The sequence below is a fragment of the Mesoplodon bidens genome, assembly GCF_964165515.1.
Source record: "Mesoplodon bidens genome assembly, chromosome: 2".
NCBI lineage: Eukaryota > Metazoa > Chordata > Mammalia > Artiodactyla > Ziphiidae > Mesoplodon > Mesoplodon bidens.
Window position 1 is genome coordinate 33107310 of NC_138177.1, and position 19588 is coordinate 33126897.

Sequence of the window (19588 nt, forward strand, 5' to 3'; positions counted from 1 at the left end):
CTACCTGCTTGATGGGAGGAAGAAAAATGGGAGAATATATAGGGAGAAAGCATAAGCCAACACCTCAAAAATTACCTTTTCTCATTACCTTATAATAATAATTACTTGGTGTTTTATATACAGACATTGACCCTCCCCAAAACCTTCATCCATCTGCTGTAGCAGAGTCTGGTGGGGTATTGACCTGGACACGCCCCTCTGCTCAGATCGATGGCTATATTCTGACCTCCCAGTTCCCAGATGGCACTGTCAAGGTATGGATGCTCCTTGTCTTCTCTCTTCTGCCCCTGCCCAGCCTCCCTATGAAGCAACTCACTTGGGCCAACCATCTCGAGAGGTGGCCCCATGGCAACCTGCTGATGAACGCGTTGATCCTTATTGATCACCATCTGTGTGCAAGGGACAATGCTAAACTTGGTCATTTGTGAACAATTTATGTGTGGTCTCATTTTTTTAAAATAAATAAATAAATTTATTTATTTATTTAATTTATTTATTTTTGGCTGCATTCGGTCTTCGTTGCTGCACATGGGCTTTCTCTAGTTGTGGCAAGTGGGGGCTACTCTTTGTTGCAGTGCACGGGCTTCTCATTGCAGTGTCTTCTCTTGTTGTGGAGCACGGGCTCTAGGTGCGCGGTGTTCAGTAGTTGGGCTCGCGGGCTCTAGGGCACAGGCTCAGTAGTTGTGGCTCATGGGCTTCGTTGCTCCGCGGCATGTGGGATCTTCGTGGACCAGAGATCGAACCCGCATTGGCAGGCGGATTCTTAACCACTGCGCCACCAGGGAAGTCCCGTGTGGTCTCATTTTATAGAACTAACCTTTGTGCCTGCTCCTTCCTAGCTGACCGTCACATATCTGCTGGCCACACAATCTGCTCCATGTTATTTGGTTTAATGTCTGGCTTCCCCAATAAATGTTAGCACCATGAGGACAGGGAATTTTTGTCTGTTTTGACTATCCTTGTATCTGAAGTGCTTGGAACTAGCACATGGTTGGTGTTCAATAAATATTTATTGAATGAATTGATTAACCCTTTTTTCAAGAATTATACCTCCCATCTGGGATCTGAAGGCCAGCACATTTTCGTAACTTGTCCAAGTGGAAAGTTATTATTCTCTCTTCTTCACAAGGAAAAAAGAAGGGAGGAAGGAGAAAAGGAAGGGCCCCTTGATTTATTCATTATCTCAGTTAATGCTTATGACAGTCCTGCCAGGAAAGTTCACCCTATGTTTACAGAGGGAGTAAGACAGTTTCAGAAGAAAGGTTATTGAAAAACCAACTATCTCCCTGCCTCACAGATAACCATAGCCCGCTTCACCTTCCCCATTAACTTCTCAGCCTGATGTTGCCAGCCTGTTGCTTCCAGTGGTGGCTGAGGTTGGTGCCCCAGCATGTATTTGGGGGGCAGAGGTTGCCAGGACACCTAGTGGGTGCTCTCCCAGTGGCAGTGCCAGGTGCTGGTTCCCAGCTAGAGCACCCAGAAGTGCTGAATCTCCATGGCACAGCCCTTCAAAGAAGCAGCTAGAACCTACTTGGATTCTGGGTTGCCAATGAGCCCTCAAAGAGGCAAAACTCTACCCTCCCAGGGAGCTTCTGTCATTAGCACCAGGGAATGCTATTGACACCTAGGGTGCTGGGGGTGATAAATGAATGTCTACTGTCTCCTTTGTTTGGTAGGAGGTGCAGCTTGGAAGAGGGGACCAGAGGTTTGAGTTGCAAGGCCTTGAGCAGGGTGTCACCCTCCCTGTCTCCTTGGTTGCCTTTAAGGGTGATCGCCGGAGCAGGAGTGTATCCACCACCCTTTCCACAGGTAACGTGAGCTCGTGCGCTCTGAATAAGAATGCAGTGGAGGGCAAGCATTGGAGAGGCCAGAAGAGGTGTCCAAGGAAGAGCAAGTGGCTACAGGATTCTGGATTTCTCTAGACAGGGGGAAATGGAAGTGGGGTCATGAGTTCAAAAGAAATCCATCCCATGGTAGAGAGACAAAGGAGGGGAATGAAATAGAGTGTTATTTGGTGAGAGGGGAGTTGGGTCAGAGGAGGAGGAAATGATGAGAGCAGAATGAGCGAGAAAAAAAAGATGTGAGTGAAGAGTTGGAAGAAGCAAAGTAGTAGGAGGTTCCAAAATAATTTCTAAACATAATAATGTTAAAATAGGGGACAAGCCCCACTCCCCTGCTCCCTTGCCCTTCTCCTAACGACACTGTTCCTCTGCTTGGCTCCCAGTTGGTGCCCGTTTTCCACACCCTTCGGACTGCAGTCAAGTTCAGCAGAATAGCAACGTCGCCAGTGGTCTCTATACCGTCTACCTGCACGGGGATGCCAGTCGGCCCCTGCAGGTGTACTGTGACATGGACACGGATGGAGGCGGCTGGATCGTGAGTCACACAGAGCCCTGGGCAGTGTCTTGTTTCTCGGGCCAGGAAGCTCTATTTCTTCTTCATACATGGGAGGGAGGAGCTTTGGTGGCTTGCTGCTGTTTCTAAAGAGATCCCACCCCACTGGAAGAATAGAGCCCGAAGTACTTCACTCCTGGGATAGAGCAGGCTTTGTAAGCTAAGGCTGATGATTGGGAAGGCTTGTGGGTTTATCACTGTCTCCTAATGCCCTTTACACATGTGTTAACCTACATTTTACTCTGTGCAAAGCACTCTCATAAACATGACCCTCACACATAAGCTATAGAGTAAGTGAGAGAGATTATTGTTCATATTTTATAGATAGGTAAATTGAAGCCCAAGAGGAGAAGTGCCTTGGCTAAGTCACATGAGTTAATAACAAAGTTGGGTGGGAGGCTGGAATGAAGACCATCAGGGAACACTTAAGTGTCTCAAATATTTCCATCTTTGTTTTCCATCTTGCAAGTCCTAAGGACTACATGAGAGGCTCTTTCCACAGGCAGTTAAATGAGATTTTCATTTTTTCCTCTTGGTTTAGTCATTCAGGACTGTGAGTAAGTTCTAGAGTGCAGTGAAGCTCTGTTGTGTAGAACCAGGCAGAAAGAGATTTTTTTCTCCTTTGAGACTTAACTTGCTAAGGGGCTTTTGTTACCCCAGATAGTTCATTATAAGGTATTTTCACCTCATAGAAGGGAATAGACTAGATTCTGATTGAGTCAGTTAAGGCTGACTGATCAAGATGTACAAATGATCAAATGGGTCAGTTCATTTGGAATCTGATGTCATAAAGTGCAAGCTAACATTTATTGAGATATAATAATCACTTATTATATCTGTATGTGCCAGACTCTGGCCTCTATACTTTATGATTTATCATGATTGATGACCTTGCTGAAGGTTTGATTTAAAAGAATGGCAAATAGGCTATTAACATCTTGATATAATAGTTCAGAGAAGTGAGGCTTGTCAAGGTTAACTAACTTGCCCAAGGACACCGCTAGTAAGTATAGAGCTGGGTCTAAACAGTGATACCAAGAGCATCAGAACCATTTTTTTTGGAGTTTCCCTAGCCAAGCTGAAGCAATAGTAAAACAAACAAAGAAAAAAACAAAGAAAAAAATGCTTGGGCACTATGTTCATTGATCAGAGATAGAGACCAAATGCCTTTGTAAAGCCTATGTCCTAGGAGGACAGGATCAAATTTGAGCCTGACCTTATAGTATAACTAATTATATCAGTGGGAAAGGAATTTGATGCAAGGTGGGTGGAACCAAACATTGGTGCCCACATCTGCCCTAGGATTCCACTGTCGGTGATACAGGAGTAATCCCAGGTGCTAGGAAATTAACAGTTAGCCTCAGAATCTTACGACTTGCTTTGTGAACAACAGGGTCAGTAGAGCTGGTTTTTTTCAGACTTTCTCATGGAAAGATGAGGAGGCAGTGTTTTATCTTTGCATCAGCCACTGAATAGTTAGCTGGGTCACTCTGGCTGTTTGCTTTTCTGAACTTTCACATCTGTAAAATGGCATTGTATATTCTTGCCCTGGAGTCAGCCCTTAACAAATGCTCAACAAGTGATTGTTACACAAGTGAATAAGTGAAAAAAGAAGCGAAGGAAGCCAGTAAAGGAAGGGGACGTCTCTAAAAGACGGACACGTGAAAAGATGGGAAAGCGAACAGCGGTGTTAGTGCAGTGGGTCGTTGTTCGCCACGACGATCCCTAAGTTCTGCTCAGAGGCTCTGTATCCTTTTCACGTGTCCTGTCTCATGAGTCCTCCCAGCGCCTCTGAGGTAGACACCTCCTTCCCGCTTCTAACCTGTTGGACAGCAAGCTGACTGAGGCTCAGGAATAGAAATGATGGACTCGCCGCCAACCCCCTGCCAGGACTCCCACCCATTGCCGTCTTCGTTCAGCGCCTCCTGGGCCAGCAGACAGGGATTGGCGCTTCAGGAGCGGGCGGTGAGCTCCCGCTCGGAGCTCTCGGCATTGCTGTGGGCAAGCTGCTCTCTCCTCCCTCCCCGTCTCTTCCCAGAGAAAAGGGTCAAGAATGCTCAAGTATCGGGAGGTTTACCTCATCAGATTCAAGATAAAGTGCTTGACTTCAAGGCACGTGGTGTGAAGCATGGTGGAAAGGGGGTGGGGATTGGATTTTGTGTTGGGCGTCTGCTTTTGAATGAACACGAAGGAAAGTAGGCGGAGAGGAAGATGCCGCTCCAGCCTTGGGGAGTTCCAGCCTCATTTGTGAAGTCAGCTAGGATGGTGTCTAGCGTGGCCCTCAAGGCCAGGAGGCATTAGCATACATGGGTGTGTTTAGCTTTTAGGTACTTTTCAGGTTTACTTCATAGAAAAGAATCCAATGCACCCTGACTGGAACTGCCTCCCTTCCTCAGATAGAGGACGTTTTGAAAAGAAAGCAGCCTGTACTCTCATGAAACAGTCCCACCTCCGTTTCCACGTTGTCCCTTCTCCCTCACTCTTCAGCCCGGTCCGGTTGGCCTTCTGCTCTTGTCGCTCACTAGCACAGCCTTTGCTCAAGTCACTGGCGATTCCGTGTCCCCAGGTTCTGTGGGCAGTTTGGACCTCATGCTCCCTGACTTCTCACCAGCATTTGACACTACTGGGCACACCTTTCTCCAGCGGCCTTTCTGATCCCACATTTTCTCAGTTGTCCTTCACGTCACTAGTTGCTCCTCTTTTGCCTTAATGAACTTATCCTGCTGTGTGTGGCTCTTATATCTTGGGGTCTGCAAGGCTTCATTCTAGGCCACTTTCTCTTTTCAGTTCCTGTTTTCTACCTGGGTGGTCTCATCCTTCCAGTGGCTTCATCTTCCTCTCTATGTCCCGGTGGCTTTCCATGTTAGTTAGGATAGAATGGGCTATGCTGCAGTAGCAAACCAACCCCAAATTTCAATTATGTAACCCATAAAAGGTTTTTTCTCATGTGTGCAAAGTCACTTCTCAGTGGTGACTCAGGAATTCAGGCCGATCACAGCTTGTGGTCCTGCCCTGTCATCATGTGGCCTTCACCGTGGCTCCGTGGCCCAGGGCAATGGAAGAGAGAGTGTGGAGACCCCCAGCCCATAAGCTGTGCTCCTGTTTACAGTCCTGTGGTTGGAACAAGTCCTATGGTTCCAGCTTAGCTGCAAGAAAGGCTGAAAAAGGAAGTCCCCCTGTGTTCAGGGGGTGAGGAGAGTGAAAGGGGACTTGCTGAGCACCCAGCACTGTCTCAGATACACAGATACACGTTCTGAGTCCAGCCTGGCTCTCTCCTGAGAACTCTAGCCCTTACATTCAGTGGTTCCTATGGCATCTTTGTTCACCAGGATACCTCAGAAGTCACTCACACTTACTGGGTCCCCAGATGAGCTCTGCTGCACTCACGGAAACTGTCCTCTCTCACAGCCCCTTTCCCAGTGATCGGCTGAGTGAATTGCCCTCAGAGCTGCGAGCCCAAACCATGAGAGGCAGTCTTGACATCCTCCTCTCCCTCAGCTCCACTTGCAGTCCATCGCCACATCTGTCAGTTTTACCTTGTGTCCCCTCTGCCCATCCTCAGGGCAGCCCCAGTCCGCTGTGCTGCCCTGTGTCACTCAGCCACGTCTGTTCAGGTATGTCAGAGGGAAACGTCCACCTCCCTCTTCAGGTCTTCCAGAGGCGGAACACCGGGCAGCTGGATTTCTTCAAGCGCTGGCGGACCTACGTGGAAGGCTTCGGGGACCCCATGAGGGAGTTCTGGCTTGGTAGGACCTTTGAGCATCCATAAAGGCTGAGGTGCAAAAGGGAGATTCCCCTCTGAGAAGCTGGTCAGGCAGCTTGAGAAAGCTCACCACCTACAGGAAGAGCTCCAAGCCACAGGGCCTCTCTGAGGAGCCTGCCGACCAGGGGACCAGGGAGTTGGTGTGGCCGTGTCGCCGGGAAGGTTCTCATGTGCTCTGGGCGTGCGAGAGGGTGGGGCTGTCACAGGTGGGTGGACTTTATGCTGCATCTAAGGCCCGCACAACCTGCCTGCAGCCTGAACTTTTCAGAAACCACAAGAGGAGAAAAATAGTTGATTGATTGGGACTCTGGGCTCTCACTGGGAGGTCATACGAGTCCCTGAAATTCTGCTAGTCATGCCAGTCGTTACGGCATTGTTTTTTCCCTTTTACATCTGCTGTATTCTGGAGCAGATGTTTGTAGAGAATGAAGTAGCCAAAAGCATCAACTGGGAAATGAAGACTTAAAAACTCATAATCTGGATACTCAGCGTCTGATAGAGTAGATGATGTTTGTGGTTTGCTTGGTGCAAAAGTCCCTTCGGTGACCCCAGAGTCAGTAGGTGATCTCCTCTCCCACTTGGTGAGATAAGCGGATGATAAATAGAACAGCTTCTGCTTGAGAGAGAAGGAGTCAGTGGAGGCAGATTCATCCCACGATTAACCCCTCCGCTCCCTGCCAGAGGATGTGGTTTCCACACTCAGAAGCATGACTGTGCCAAAGACATAATGGGATGAAAAATGAGCCCCCCAGAAGAGATGGTGTAGGGGAGGCCCCCATTAGCAGAGGAGGTAAAGGCTGAGGCAGCTTTGCGGGCTGAAAGTGTCCGATGCCACTGGTGGATGCTCGCACACCGGTTGATTGGTTACCAGAATTCCATTCCTGATTCTTAGGACTCGATAAGCTGCACAACCTCACCACAGGCACGCCCACCCACTATGAGGTGCGAGTGGACTTACAGACGGCCAACGAATCTGCCTATGCCATATATGACTCCTTCCGGGTAGCCTCCAGCAAGGAGCGGTACAGGCTGACAGTTGGGAAATACAGAGGCACAGCAGGTAAGACAAAACGTGTCCTTCCTGCTGGGGTCTCCTGCTCTGTGTGTCTGAGGATCGGTCGGCCACCTGCCATGGGTCTCGGGGGGATGGAATATTGTTCTGTGAAGGTGAATTGTCCTCACTGACAAGTAAGGCCCCGCTCCCTGCAGGGGATTAAAGAGAATCATTGAAGCGGTCTTTGACTATCATAAAATTGGAACTTCTGTACATTACACACTGATCCCCCACCAGTAAAATTCCTCCTCTTATACTCCCCCAATTTGGACTCTTGTACATTAGCTGATGAACCCACATTCTGAGAGATTTCATGGTGTCTGCCCACCACTCATTCGGCTTCAGCAGTGTGACTGCCATTCTTGCATAGCAGTGTGTGTGTATTATTTAAATTTTTTTTTTTTCAGTATGCCTCTCACTGCCGTGGCCTCTCCCGTTGCGGAGCATAGGCTCCAGACGCACAGGCTCAGTGGCCATGGCTCACGGGCCCAGCTGCTCCACAGCATGTGGGATCTTCCCGGACCGGGACATGAACCCGTGTCCCCTGCATCGGCAGGCGGACTCTCAACCACTGCCCCACCAGGGAAGCCCTTATTTAAAAATTTTGTGGCACTTTGCCATAAACAAAGACAGAAGAATGAAAGTGCTGATTCAAACAATAAGAAGTATAGGTCTCATTAACTCCACACAACTGTGACAACACAGAAATGAGCAGTTCAGCTGAAAGTAGGGGAATGTTAGCTGCTCATTGGATTTAAGCCAGTTGATGGTGTGTTCAGTTGTGAAGGAAAAGAACAAAATTAAGCAACGTGACAGAAATACTGGAATTATATCACTGAGTATTTTCTTTTAAGAGGCAAGGCGTGGTTATTGTTTTACCTAGTATACTTTAAACCTGTATTTATGGTCTTTAAACCCTAACAAGTAAGTCTGGTGTTTGACTTAGCATGTCTTTGACTTTGGCGGAACTATGTAGGAATGTGTTACCAGCCAAATAGACTGACTGTGTAAGACATGGTCTCTCCCCTTAGACACACACGTAAATAGATAAATAATAATATAAGGCAACTTCTGCAAAGAGTCAAATAAGTGCTAAGGAGAATAGAGAGCTACAAGAGTGTGGAGAGGTGGGTACATTGAGGACTGAAGGGATTGCCAGAGGCTCCCTGCAGGACAGTGGGCTGGAGTTGGGTCTGAAAGGCTAGAACTTTCAGATAGGAGGAAAGGGGGTGGGGGGCTCTCCAGGCCTGGGGGAGTCCAGGGGTGAGCAAAGGCTGAGCAGACACAAGGAAATTGAGGTGTACCCTTGAAGCCTGCAGACGTTCTCAAAATTGTCTACTTGAGAACCCCCTGATGGTGGAGGACTGTGAACAGACACCCCTGAGTGTCCGGGGCCATGACTGGAAGTGGCCAACTACTGATGCAAAATTTCTTTCAGGTCTTGTCATTTAATTTTTTTAAAAAATCACATGAATTTTACACTTGCTCTTGTTTCCCAGTGCTTAGTGTGGAGCCTGGCACAGAGTAGGTGAGTTTGAAAGATGATCCTGCTAGCACGACCTTTCTATATAATCTTATGGGTGTTTTATATTGTAAAGAATAGAATCTGAGGCCCAAAATATCTTTCAGAGGGTCAGTGAAGAGGTGAGTTTGGTGACATGGTAACATGGGAGGAGACAAAGCGGGAGGGGTAGGAACCTACCAGAGTATGAGGAGTTTGGGCGACAGACGCGGGGTACGTTTCAAGGGTCCCGAGTAGGGGTGGGGGGTGGGAGGAAGTGTGCAAAGAATTGATTCAGGGAAAAGCAGTCTTTGGGAGAAAAGCCACTGCAGCTAGAAGAGTCTGCACTGCTTTGGGTGCCATCCCTTCTTTCCTGGTCCTGGTCTCCATAGGCTGGAAAAAGGCTGGCAACCGTTTTCCATTGTACAAAGTATAATATAAAACACGAAAGTCAGGCATAGAAAAAAGCCAGTTAAAATGCAATTGGGAAACACAGATGGACGTTCAGATGATTATAAGCATATTAATTGAATGAGGGGGATTTAATTTAAAGATGCCCTCTTGTAGGACTAAGCACGCTGCCTACCCTCCCCCTCCCCCCAGCTGCAGCTAAGATCAGATCGCATTGGCTCTCCCAGCCAGTAGGTGGAAGGGGTGTGAATGTTACAATCTCCCTCAGACTTGTCAGTGAAATAAAGTAATCAATCGTTGATATAAGAAAGAAATGGAAATTTTTATTCAAGCCAACCTGAGGATTTTAAGCAGGGAGGCAGTCTTTCAGAAAGCTCTGAGGACTGTTCTACCTGTTAGAGGTCAAAGCACAGTCATATAAGTTTTTGAGACAAAGGGTTATATGTCAAATGATGTGTTGTTGACAGTTTACACAATCCAGATCTACATGTACAAAGTAGTGGGTCATGGGTCATGGTGGCCCCTTGATGAAATTAAGAGGGAGTGTCACCTCCTAAGGAAGTCTGGTTAACGCAGATGCATGGTACACACTAAAGGGGAGGGAAGAGGCCCAAACGGGCAAAGAAAAATTTTATTTAAAAATTTTTCTTGTCTTGCCATAAAATATGAACTTTATTTCATCAAACCCCTCGGGCCTCCTCCTGCTCTGGTCTCAGTCCACATGGCAAATAATCTGGTCATCCCTTTTCTTCCCAATACCATTCAGTCTTGACCATCGTAATCAGTCAGCCTTCCTTTCTCAGGCTGAAGAATCCCAGTCTTCAGAGACTCCATTCATGGAACCTTCTACAGACAAGATATGGGGTTGGGCTGTTTCCCTTTGGCACCTGTGCCCACATCTCTCCCTGAAACCCACTGCCCTCACGGGACTTATGCCGGGGACCTCACTGAGGACTGCTCTCCCAGGCTACCCAATCCCCTTCCCTCTATTATTCAAATGTACCTTTTCTGAGGCCTGTCTTAATCCAGTAAATCAACTGATGCTAATGAGAAAATGAGTGAAAAGGAGTCAACATATTTGTGAATTACTGTGATTCTCCCCCCAGGGACTGTATTTGCATTTTAATCGTGATTAGGGTATAATTCCCATTCTAAGGTTGTTCAGGCCAACAGGGCTGGTCAGTGGTGGATGTGTTTTTTAATAGGAAGCCTTGAGAGACTTTGAACTCATGCAGCATTTAGACAACAGTCTAGTCTTCCCCTGGGTACTATCATTCTTATTTTTAAATTTGGAATTACAGCAGCGGGGTTAGCTGTGATGGAGTTTTAGCTTTCCTTATATGTGCTGATTGGTCCCCGAGGAGGATTTGGAAAGTTAGGAAGCTTCTGGGTACTCATGTCCTAGATGATGAGGTACTGTTTAGAGGACATGGCATTCAGATAGAAAGTGAACATTCTGATATCTCCAGGCATGTGCCAGCTCTCCCCAGCTTTTAACCCTGTTATAGCTCTTTTTGGAACTAGAGGTGTACAGCTCTGGTGGGAAAGTGAGGTTTTAGACTCTTCCCCTACTCAGACTGTCCAGGTGGGCCCTCAACTTTTGCTTCCACTGAAGTCAAATCAAAAAGCCCATTATTCCTCCCCAAAGGAAACTCCAGCAAGGTAAGGCCATGTCAATTGACTTTCTGATTCTGAATCTTGGAGTGAGACAGGTAGGACAGTCTATGAACTCTACCTTCAAGAGGCTGCTATTCATCAATTTGGAGATTATAATGAAAACATAAATAGCTAGACATTTGGGGTGGTGCAGAAGGCCTTCTGTGGGCTCACCAATCATTTGCAGCTGATTTCAAGTCCCACTTGCCGGAGACTCAGAGCTGCTCAAGCAGGGATGGCCCACCCCCTGGGGGCACTTAGAAATGTGCTGGTAGACTGAGGAACTCTACTAGCCTTCAGTGGGCTGGGGCCAGGGATGACAAATACCCACAGTGAAGGATTGTTCCACCCCAAATGCCAGTGCCTTCCTAGCTTTGAAGTGGATTTTTAAGTACTGGCACTTAGAAAGAAAACATTGTTGAACACATGGACAAAAGAGAAAGCTAGCGATGGTACGAATCACTCTTTCATTGGCCAATTCCTGGTCCCAGGGTAGAAGATGTTTAAGATCCAGACATGTGGTCCTGTGTCTGTGTGTGACTTAAAGGGGAAATGACATTAACAGCTTTTTCTGGTCTGAGATGGCTCAGCTGCCTGGGTCATCTTTCCTAGGATGAGAGGAGAAGAGTTGGTCCCAGAGTGATATTTTGATGAGGTGGGTGCTGACCAGATCAGCAACCCCGCCCTGGGCTTGGGTTTAGACCTCTTATGGGCCTGCCACCAACTTCTCCCACCCACAACCCGAGAAGAATGAGCTCCCTGAGCTCCCACCCAAAGCCATTAGACTAGAAGTGGGGCACGTTATCTCTCATCAGTGTTTTCTCCTAACACTCCAGCAGGTGGGAGGGAGTCTAACCACCATTGGCTTTTCTACTTTATCTTTCTTGAGGAGATAAGCTTAATAAATCAGAATACTGTCTTGGCCAGGGCCTGATGACCAAAGAAAAGTTAGTTTTTGATTTATGAGAACACTCACTATCTATACTCGGAACATTAGTGTGGCTTCAGTTTCTAGAAGGTAGAAAAGCCATCGCGGGGGAATAAACTCTCACACTCAGGGCCACAACCTGCTTCACCTTTCTTTATCCCAATGCCCAAGGTTAGATAACCACAAAGAGATCTTTAAGACATAGCCTGTGCACAGATTCTTAGAAAACAGCTCTGGGGACTTTATGTGCAGGTCAGGTAATTGTTGCTAAAGGAACCATTGTGTGGTATTTGGAGCTGTAGGGAACTGTCTGCGTGGAATCTGAGGAGAGGGGGAAATGTCTGTGAACAGATGTGACAATTTGCCCTTCTTTGATTGGAGAAAATGAATGAGGGCAGAGGTTTTGCTGTGTCTTAGGTGAGGCATGAAGGAGCCACTGTTGGATCTCCCAAATCAGAGGGTCAATCTGGGACCTTCCCTTTACACAGTGTGTTGTCAAGTATCTATCTGTCCCCAGCCACCTGCAACTAAGTTCTTGAGAGCAAGGACCACTGTTTGTATTCCCAGAGCCTGGCATGGTGCTGGGCCATAGCAGGCATGCCTGATGTTTTCTGAATGAATGAATGAGGATGCAGGACAAAAGTTCTCAATCTTTAGCTGGCATCAGAAGGGCTTGCTGTCATCTGAAGGGCTTGTTAAAGCACAGACTGCAGGGTATGACCGTGGAGTTTCTGGTTTTGTATGTCTGGGGTGGACCTGGGACCATGCATTTCTAACAAGTTCCAGGTGCTGCAGCTGCTGACAGTCCAGGGTCCACTTTGAGAACCATTGCTGTAGATGGTCAGAGACAGCTCGTCCTTGTTAGGCATGATCAAAGCCTGCTGTTGAAATAAGGGAGCTTCCTGTGAATCGGTGTCTCAGAAGGAACTCTGGGCTTGGAATCTCAGGTCGGAGATTTGAGTCCTGGCTCTGCTGCTTGTAGACTGTGGGACGGTGACAAATTCCTAGAGTCTAACCTCTGTGAGTTTGTTTCCTTATGGGATTAAGAGCTGCCTGACCCACCCCTCAGGCTTGTTGTGGGCATCAAATGAGAATGTATATGTGACTGTGATGGGTAACTCAGAGATCAGATTAAATGGAAGTATTGTTATTGTAGGAACAGAACTTGATTAAGCTTGGGATTGATATGAGCCCTTATTTCATTTTATGAGCTGAATTATAAAAGGATGACAAATGTGATAGGGAAATAGTAGAATACAAGTAAAATAATTAAGGCAGATTTCTAGATAGGATTAACAAAGCACTTAATTGTACCTATGTGCCCAGAAGGGCTCTAGAAGTTCAGGTGTGTATGTGGGAGGATTAATAAGGAGAATCTTCTTCAGGAGTGGGGTTGAGCTGGGCTTTGAGGAATGGTGAGGATTTGGAGTGATGAAGGGCAGAGAGAAACAGGTGAGCAGAGGCATGGACGATGGATGTGTCCACTTCACACGTGGAGGGCGCCTGTGGGAATAGTGGGCTACGAGATTGTGCAAAGGGTACAGCCAAGTTACAGGCCTGAAAAGCCAGGAGGAGTAACTCACTCCATGTGGGAGGAAGTAGGCCTGAGATGATGAAAATGGACGCTTAAGCTATGGAAGAGCTAGGAAAGCTGTTATGTTAACACAAGCCTGGAGAGAGATGAGAACAGCCCAGGGTGGCAGCCGTGGGTGCAGCAGGGGTATATAGGAGTGATCTGCAGAAGGAAGGGCTTGATAATGGGTACACAGGATTGTCAAATGTGGCTTGGGGGTACCCAGTCTGGGTGACTGGGAGGATGCTCAAGCAGAGACAAGAGCACAGAAAGGGGGTTAGTTGTATGAGGGTGGTCAGGTACTGTGGGAAGTGTCGAGGAGTTTGGTTTTGGGTGTTTGGATATTTTACTGTGAAGTCTCTAAATGAAAATGCTTTTAAAGCTATTGGAGAAACAGGCCTGAAGTTTGGGTGACCAGCCGGGAAAGAGAATCTGTTCATCTGTATCATGTTCTCATCTTGGCGATTTTGAGAAAAGAGTGGCTCCTTGTGGCCTAACTGACTGCATCCCTGGCGTTTTCATGCCTGGAGGTTTTCCTGCCCCCAGTCCTCTTTCAGGCCAGAGTTTGATCACGCCCTCAGGGGTGAGACTTGGGCTCTCCCCTCTCATCTCTTCTCTCCTGCAGGGGACGCTCTTACTTACCACAATGGATGGAAGTTTACAACCTTTGACAGAGACAATGATATCGCCCTCAGCAACTGTGCCCTGACGCACCATGGCGGCTGGTGGTACAAGAACTGCCACTTGGCCAACCCTAATGGCAGATACGGGGAGACCAAACATAGTGAGGTAGGTGACAGGTGAACATCTTTTTTGTCCCAGGCTTTTCCCATATTGTGTTCCTAGAGTGACACCCTCCAGACTGGTTTGGCTGACCCTCTCCTTCTGATGCCAGCAGTCAGGGCAGTAAAGCTTCTTCTCCAGGCTCCATGGCCTTGAGGTCAAGGCCCACCCTGCCCATCTGCTGCAGCCCCTCCCCACTCTACATTCCCACCAATGCTGCACCCTTACTCAGTGCAGGGAGGTACTCAGGCTGCCCACTGCTTAACAGAGATGATATGGGTCCCACACCATGTCACTTTACGAGTTCACACATGGACAGTCTTGGTCCCCTCAAGCTGCTGTAACAAAATAGTATAGCTGGCATGGCTTAGACAACAGACATTTATTTCTCATGGTTCTGGAGGCTGGGAAGTCCAAGATCAAGTTCCCAGCAGATTCAGTTCTTGATGAGAGCTCTTTCTGGCTTGTGGATGGCCACCTCTTTACAGCATCCTCACATAGTGGGGAGAGAGAGAGAGCTCGGGTCTGTCCTTCTCTTCTTATAAGGGCACTGATCCACCATGGTTGACCTACCCTCATGACATCATCTAACCCTAATTACCTCCCAAAGGTGCCATCTCCAAATATTGTCATGTTGTGGGGTCAGGGCTTCAACATATGCAATTTGGTGGGGGAGGGGCACAAACGTTTTATCCATAACAGACACTTCAGAATTCTTTCTAGTCGTTCATCCAGTTAAACCAGAGCTATTTTTCTCAGTCCTTTGATCACGGGGAAAACAAAGTTTTCTGTCTTATGTCAGACCCACCCTTGGATCCACTTCATCCAGAGCCACCCAAAGTCTGCCCAGAGCATTGTACTGAACTGGTTTCTCCACTTCAGGAGTGTACACACAGGGCCAGGAGTTGGCGAGGGCTCCTCACCCCTCCCTTGCTCTGCAACTTTCCAATCAGTGATTTCTTGAATCCTCTTGCCCCGTGGACATCGTCTTGGTTCCTCGCCAGCTTCCAGGCATCTCCTGCCTGCTCCCTCACAGCTTCTTAAAAATTGCATCTTTGTTCCTACTCATCATTAATCCATCCCCTCCATGAGCTCTCCCCTTCCTGGGTTTCTCATTTCCCATCCTGGATCTTGATCCTAGCCTTCAGGAAGCCACCTCTCCCCAGAACTCATATATATTGTACCAATATGACTGTAAGTATTAGTACGTCTAAAGTCCAGGTACATTTTGAGTCCTTTGGTGCTAACCAGGCAGCAGGGACTCCCAATTCTTATGCGATTTTTCAAAGGGAAGAAGAAATTTGTCAGTCAGGGGAGCCGTGGAGGGTGTGCCCATGAATCATGGTGGCAGCGTGTGGGCTGACTCAGGGAAGCCTGTGATCAGAGATCAAATATTTGAAATGAGCAGCCAGCATGCCCTAAACCATCCCCGTATTTGCTAATAAAAGACATTCATCTGGTTAATGTGCTTTTCACAGTCTGCAAGGCATTTAGCTTCTTGTTTATTATTTACCTCACAAATTAAAATATATAAAATTGGTCACTTGGGCTCTTTATTGGCCAGGTTGCAAGGTTATTAAGTGAATTAAATATTATTGTGCTCACCCGTCAAAAGTCGTAAAATGAAATTTAGTTTTCAGCAGGCTATTTATTACCCCAGAGCTAATATCTAAACAGTCTAAATTGAAAATGATTTTCCACAATTGGCCAATTAATATGTTTACTGTTGCCTTTAATTTTTTGTAAAGGAAAAGAGTGAGGCAAAGATAATTTGATCATTGCCGACCAGGTTGACCCTGTGTTACCTTTGCTGCTGCTCTGGTCTCACCCGCCTCCTGGGCTCACAACCCGCCATCCTCCAACCACAGGGGTCTTCCAAATTGTCAGCCTGTCTAACCTCAGCTGCCCAGCAGAGGGAGCACGCTTCTAGATTCCTGTTTCACTGCCTTTATAAATATCCCAGTCTCTCCGCTAAGCAGAGAGGGAGTAGTTTCCCTGGCAAAGAAACATTCTTTGATACCATAATCCACCCCACCTTCTCCCAGGTGCCTCTTCTTGATGTTGGCTTACCTATTTGTTTTATTTATTTAGTTATTTAATTTATTTACTTATTTATTTAATGTAGGGGGTGAACTGGGAGCCATGGAAAGGACATGAATTCTCCATTCCTTTTGTGGAGTTGAAGATCCGCCCTCATGGCTACAGCGGGGAGCATGTCCTGGGCAGAAAGCAGCGAACACTGGGAGAAAATTCGAGAACATTCTGACGGCCCATTCGTGCACTTATCGCACAAGAGGAGACCAGCCTGGGGTTGGGGCCTGTGTAAGCATGGGGTGGGGTAGGTACTGATGACTGGCTAATGGAAGTCTGAGGGGTGCTCATAGCCCCTGGCTTCTGAGATGGCTGGATAACCTGCAGGACAAAGCATGTCACCAAGCTTCCAACCATATAGCTCACTTCCTTGTCACCTGCATTTTGCCTACCTGTATTGTGGGCCTGAAAATCAACACAAAAATAGCTGCACAATGTGTATGGGAGAGACAGCACTGGAACTGCAAGGTTTTCTGCTCTATCTTCAGTAACAAATATATGGGATTAGGGCAAAAAAAAAGGAGGGGGGATAAAGAATCACCTAGTACTTCTTCAGTTGGAAATCTCTGGAAATTGGTATATATATATATATATATATATATATACAGGGCTCTGCTAATACAAATCTTCTGTCTAAAGAGAAACACCAAAGAGGGGTTTGACGACAAGGGGCTGAGGTAGCCTGAAACTTACCTTCCATTACCACTGGAAAATTGGTAAAATCTTTTTTGGGGAAAAAGGCATAAATCTTCCCCTTTTAAAAATAATTGCTGATGTTATGAGGAAGAATAAAGGGAACCAAAAGGGACCTAGAGGGATTTGAATTTTGCTGTGTTCTGACCAGTATCCAGCATGCTGGAAACCCCAGCTTCCATGTCACTGCTATTTTTAAGTGCCCCCTTTCCAGCCATCTGCATTATCACTCTTGTAGCTCTGCATATGTTGTGAATAAATTCTCACTTATTTCAACTTTAAACAATTTGACTCTCTTGGTAATTGGTTCCTCCCAAGACCCTTTTCTGTGACTCCCTTTCCTACTGCCAAGTCCTCAGCCTCCCTCCTCTCTCCCTCCTGCCCCCCCTCCCCCACCCCGCTCTGTCGGACCCCTGGGTTTCCTGAAAGTGCTCAGTACCAGAGGCTTATTGTTTGAGTGGACACTTGGCAAGGTCAGATCCTTTTGGCTTATTTTCCTATCACTTGGGAAGGTTTTTCTGTGGCAAAGTCAGTGACCATTGAAGAAACTTAATTTCCTATTCGAGAAAAAAAATAAGTAAATAAAGCACTTGATTAAAAAACATTTGCCTTGTGTTGTTTTCCCCACATAAGTACACTTGAATTCTAAGTTTAACCTAAGTGCAAGCAAGGGTACAATCTGTGCATTATAATGGAGTTTGGTTGGCCGTGGCCTCTGACTGGTGTGATGGCCAATAATGGTATATGGAACCAGGAGAAGGGGGTGAGTGGGGAGGAAGACAAGTGCCCTAAAAGCTGTGGTCCTCCTCCAGGGCGCTGGAGTCGTTTATTGCCTCGGGTTCTCCAGGTTTTAACCTCTGTCCAAATGCCAAGCCATACTTCTGAAACAGTGTTTGTCAACCTTTAAAATTTTCAGCATCCCCTTGGCTCCCTATACACATGCACTGTGTGATGCCCTGGTAACTTCTCGGTCTGATCAAGTGTGGTCTGGATGAAGTACAGTGTCAGTGTTGGGGCTAATACAGAGTGAAGTAAGTCAGAGAGAGAAACACATATACTGTATGCTAACACATATATATGGAATTTAAGAAAAAAAAATGTCATGAAGAACCTAGGGGTAAGATGGGAATAAAGACACAGACCTACTGGAGAATGGACTTGAGGCTATGGGGAGCGGGAAGGGGAAGGGGAAGCAGTGACAAAGCGAGAGAGAGGCATGGACATATATACACTACCAAATGTAAGGTAGATAGATAGTGGGAAGCAGCCGCAGAGCACAGGGAGATCAGCTCGGTGCTTTGTGACCGCCTGGAAGGGTGGGATAGGGAGGGTGGGAGGGAGGGAGACACAAGAGGGAAGGGATATGGGAACAGATGTATATGTATAACTGATTCATTCTGTTATACAGCAGAAACTAACACACCATTGTGAAGCAATTATACTCCAATAAAGATGTAAAACAAACAAACAAACAAACGTGCTTGCACCTCTCTCATCGATTCAAGGAGAATTTAAGTGTCTGCCTGCTTATCAGGCAGTGTTCTGGGCACTGGGGAGCCAGCGGTGAGCTCACAGAGGTAAGCAAGCCAGACGTGGTCCTTGCACTACTGGATTATGTGTGCTGTCATTCATCCACTCATTAACTCATTCATTCAACAAATATTGATTAAGCCCTATTCTGTGCTGGGTTCTACTCTGAGCCCTGCTGCTATAGAAGTGAACCAAACACAAGATTCCTGCCCTTGTGCTTACATTCTACTGGTGGAGACTGACAATAAAAAACAGATACACGTACAATTCCCAGAAGTGATGAGTGCCATGGAAGAAAATTATAGTAGGATTAAGAGATGGAGGGGGAGATTGGTGGCAGAAGTGGGGGACTCCACGGGCGTCTCTGAGGAGTAGATATTTGCAGAGACTGGCCAGATGTCTTTAGTTTGATCCAGCTTCCTCAGGGCTGGAGGCTGAGCTAATTTCCTTGTCCATTTTAAAGCTCCCTTTGCACGGTTTCTCAGTTCCGAGGCCTCTGGTCTCCTGTTTGCACACGGAGTTCTCACCTTGGTGGCTCAGGAGCCCTGTGCTCATCCCAGTGGGTGCAGCTTTTTAGAAAAGGAAAGCCTCCTTTGCAAAGTGGATCAAACCCCGGAATGATTCAGAGCAGGGGTGGGGTCAGGTGCCTCGTGGGTGGTGCTTCCCCAATTTAACTGCGCTTGTCACGTGTGCCTGGTGGGGCAGGATTGCTGGGCCGCAGCCCTTCTGACTCAGCAGCTCTGGGCCCGGGCTGCTGTTGGATGGGTGAGCGCTCTCCGAGTAGCTCTGGTGGCGCAGGGGGCTCCCTCTGATGGCCTGTTTGCTCAGGAGGCGTCTGTGAGGGTAGCAGCAGCCCAGCCCCGTCCGTGTTCACCAACCCTGGTGTTTTCCCACCGCTGGCCAAGAAGGGGGCTTGTGGGAAACTGGAGTTGTTTCTTGCATTCTTTTGCCTGTAGGGTCCTGGCTGCCCTAAAGGGACAGGACGGAGAAAACCCCAGTTGACCCTTCAAGGATTCCACTGAGGCAAAGAAGAAAGTGCAGGAGGTGGGAAGCTCATTTTCAAAGGATGTTTGTCTGACTGAGGAGAACATTCCAGACGTAAATCTCTGCGCCTAACCCCATTTTAACATGACCAGCTCTGGCAACTCCTGCTCTGGTAGCTGAATATAGGCCCCAGAATAGATTTCTGGATACACCTGCTTTTTCAAGGG

General features: G+C 47.3%; 1 protein-coding gene across 1 annotated transcript in view; it reads left to right on the forward strand.

Annotated features, from left to right (window-relative positions):
• Positions 1–16329, forward strand: part of TNN (tenascin N) — a gene marked incomplete at both ends in the record, with an annotated part of 53285 nt that extends 36956 nt beyond the window's left edge. Inside the window, 7 exons of the mRNA XM_081225315.1 lie at positions 124–254; positions 1677–1809; positions 2225–2376; positions 6044–6140; positions 7050–7217; positions 13906–14069; positions 16189–16329. Coding sequence (XP_081081441.1) covers positions 124–254; positions 1677–1809; positions 2225–2376; positions 6044–6140; positions 7050–7217; positions 13906–14069; positions 16189–16329 — 986 coding nt within the window. The remainder of the gene's footprint in view (positions 1–123; positions 255–1676; positions 1810–2224; positions 2377–6043; positions 6141–7049; positions 7218–13905; positions 14070–16188) is intronic.
• Between the last annotated feature and the right edge of the window lie 3259 nt (positions 16330–19588).